The following is a 3896-nucleotide window of genomic DNA, read 5'->3' on the forward strand; positions in this document are numbered from 1 at the left end:
CAATAGCACATTTAATTTTATAAAATTAAATCTAATATTGAAATAAAAAAATAAATTGAAGGATGACAAAAGGAAGAAGAATATAATTTTAAAATAATATCAGATTTAGTACGTCATTGAAATAATATCATATTGAAACAGTTAAAATGTGAAAAGACAAAATTGTCCAAATGCTCAAAAGGGCATTTTTGGAACATAAATAGCCAAAATGACCAATTTCGAAATAAACTCTTAATCCAGGGATGTCTGGTGATATTTTTAAAGTTTAGGGACTATGGGTGAGATAAACCCATAGTCTAGGGACCATTTTTGTAGTTCACTCGTTTTTTAGGCGCAGAGTCGTTAAGTCATATACGTCGTTATATTAATACACACTTATGTCACTATTTATTGTCTTCACCAAAAATTTATGTGTGTGCACCAATTTAACATCGGATTTGTTTCAAAATGTTATCTTGGAATAATTGAAATTTTCAAATTTTCAAATATATGAGACCAACCAAAATTGAAGCAAACTTTTTTATTTTATGGGCAATAAAATGGCATCAACTACGTTAATATGTTTGGCTTACAAAATAAATCATACTATACTATTTTTGCTTTATTCAACATTATTCATCCATAAATTAACATTCAAACCAAAATAAATCAGCATTCAATTCCACAAAATTCTTCTCAGAACTTGATAATGACCTTGACACAATCAGGCTGCTTCATATACTCTAGAAATCCTTTATTGACATCGGCAAGTGATATCTCATGAGTTATGAGATCACCAAGATTGATTTCCTGCTAAAAAATAATCACAATTATTTCACAACAATAATTTGAAACATGAAATTATTTCTTACCCTGTTGATGCATTTCTCGACAATTTTAGGAATATCAGAGTGGGTTTTCACACCACCAAAGGCTGTTCCCTTAATAGTCCTCCCGAGGATCATCGGAATGTAGTTAAGCTCCCCCTTTTCCTCCAGTGGGCGCTTATCAACACTGTCTCCCCGACTCCCTGATTCCATACCAATGTGTGCGCGAAACAGTAAGCCTCAATTGGAAACTAGCTTCTAATAAGTTTTGCCAACAACAACAGCAATAATAGTAGTAGTCATTCAAGGTCGACATACCATTTTTGTGCTTGCAATGGCTTCGTTGAGGAGGTCTGCAACACCGGTGCATTCAACGCAATAATCCACGCCTTGTCCACCAGTAGCCTCTTGTATCAGCTGCGATATAGGTTTATCAGAATGCTTAGGATTTATAAAGTCAGTAACCCCGAAAGCTCTTGATATGTCACGTTTCTTATCATTGACATCGATCCCAAATATCCTTGAGGCTCCTAAGATTTGTGATGCCTTTGTTGGACATTATTTTATCATCATATATTCAAGATTACATAATTGAATATAAATAAAGCAAGATCTTCGAACAACATGTATTTCACGTAAACCATAAACATAATAGGATCGAGACATACCTTGGCGATCCATAGCGGAAGCGATTGAGGAAGGAGGAGACGATTTCCTTGAACCTTTTTCCGGCGTAGTGGCGCAACTCCAAGGATTTGTTTCTCTCTCTTTCCCTCGTTTATGTGTTCTCTTAATGTGTGTGTTTTGATGGGATCACCACACTTGTATTTATAGGCAGAGAGAGGACAAACCCTAAGTATCAAACCCTAAAAGCCCTTTCCATCAAAGAGGCCCAAAATAATTAGTAAATACATTTCTTATTGACCAAGAATATAATCTTCGGTCTATTAATATTACTAATTGATCACAATCAATTCTAATCAAATCTTAATAATATATACGCATGATTCTTTACTTGATGGCCAAGGGAATGGATATTCATTCCATAAAAAGATTATATAATCAATCTTTTCCATTCATTGGCAATCAATTGACATATATATATATGAATATATATTCTCTTTGGAGCAATATAACATGATTATTTGATTAATTGATATGTGACAATAATTAATTGATAGTCAATTAATTAGGGTAAAATGTGTCTTATACCAAATATATGTATTATACTAAAAATCCAATTCTATTTAGGATTCTATCACATGTCACATATGTGAGACATGAAACTTACAGCCTTTACTGCCTGCATTTACCAGCCCCCCATGAAATTAGCCCGAATGAAAAACAGAGGAAACAGAGGAAAACAGAGCTAAAAACAGAGGAAAACAGAGCAAAAGAACAGAGCTAAAAACAGAGAAAAACAGAGATCATTCTTACTCCAAGTCCAACAGCACCAAGGCCTAATACAGCAACAGTTGAACCCTTTTCAAGTTTGAGTGCTTTCCACACTCCACCATAACCTGTTGTGAAACCACAGGTAAGGAGACAGGCATGGGATAGCGACATCCTCGGATCTACCTTAACCACGTAGTTGGACTCAACAACCGCATACTCAGCCCAGGTCGAGCTGCTAAACATTCGATGGATCCTCTGCCCTTTAACATAAATTCTTGATGTTCCATCATCAGTTATTATCACAGGATACCGTAAGCATAAATTCGTCTTCCCCAACGTGCAGTTTGCACAGTCCCCACACTCTCCAACATAGAATACCATCACAGTGTCTCCCACCTTGAGGTCTTTCACTTCTCCCCCAACACTCTCAATCACACTGCATATTTTTTTTTTCTCAATTAAGTTCATGTATATTTTGGATCTCATCTTGGAATGAATATGGATAGCTACTTACCCCGCCCCTTCGTGTCCAAGGATCCGAGGGAACGCAGGCTTGAACACCAACACAAACACAAACACAAACACAAACAGATGCATAAACAAGATTATCAAGGCATGAAATAGTAAGTTGCACAAAAGTTTGTATCAGTACAAAAAAGTGAGTTTCTTACAAAGAGGGAGCCATTCCAACATGTGATATCTGTGCGGCACATGCTGGTATACAAAAGCTTGATCCTGACTTGAGTTGAGTTTGGTGGGTCCACTTGAACCTCCTCAACCTTCAATGGTTCCGATTGCTTCCATGCGACGGCAGCTGCATCAAAGATCCACCAGACTTAGTATATGCATGTATACAAACATAGTAATAAAGGAAATGAAAAAGGTGGACCTTTGCAAGTTATGGCTCTTGGAGTGGTGTTATCAGCCATTGTTGGTTTACCTTGCTAATGCTATTTGGGATAAGGCCATCATATATCATATATATATACATACATATGTACAATAACAGTGTACTGATGGCCCCTAACAATTATTGAAAAGATAAAGGGATATTTTATTAACAAATTTAATACTTCATCCATCCATAAAAATAATCTCATTATGGATGGCAGAGTTTTGATATGCAAATAGCATCGTAGGTGAGAAAAATACATAAATAAAAATGAAACTAATATGGATAAACGAGCAAAAACAGAAAAAATAGACTATTTTTCCGTGAATGGGGAGTATTTTCTTTAATTATTTTAAGTTGTGTTTCCCCTTCTTTGAGTCTCTTTCAAATTATAATTGGTTTGGATACTGAAGTTCATATCGCCTTCGCTTTCTAACTATACATGTGTCACCCGCCACTCGATCTCATTTTATACCTGAATGTTTCTTCCAGGTGTACCTCGTCAAATCATGGCTTCATTACTGTGTATGTTTCATGATGCAATATGGTTCATTGGTCATTAACGAGTGCAAATGAGTCAAATCGTTATCCAATATTGACCATCACCAATCTAGTCTACAATTACAACGAGAGGCGGTCATGAATTAAATCACCCTATAGTTTTTCAAATTAATTCTGCCCACCTATCTTTGTTGAAAAAATATGGGATAGTAATTATATTCATACGTGTATTATTACAATTTTTTTAGTTATGCGCACAATATCTTAAATTTGTAAGGATTATATTAAAATGTAATATTTGA

General features: G+C 35.3%; 1 protein-coding gene across 1 annotated transcript; it reads right to left on the reverse strand.

Annotated features, from left to right (window-relative positions):
- Positions 1-675: 675 nt before the first annotated feature.
- On the reverse strand, positions 676-3208 carry LOC125202459 (8-hydroxygeraniol oxidoreductase-like). Its single transcript, XM_048100853.1, is given in 9 exon segments — positions 676-789; positions 852-979; positions 982-1009; positions 1125-1352; positions 2101-2109; positions 2244-2637; positions 2716-2753; positions 2873-3015; positions 3091-3208. Coding segments are annotated over 9 exon segments (1122 nt in total). The 5' UTR covers positions 3131-3208.
- Positions 3209-3896: the final 688 nt, after the last annotated feature.

The sequence above is a fragment of the Salvia hispanica genome, chromosome 1, assembly GCF_023119035.1.
Source record: "Salvia hispanica cultivar TCC Black 2014 chromosome 1, UniMelb_Shisp_WGS_1.0, whole genome shotgun sequence".
NCBI lineage: Eukaryota > Viridiplantae > Streptophyta > Magnoliopsida > Lamiales > Lamiaceae > Salvia > Salvia hispanica.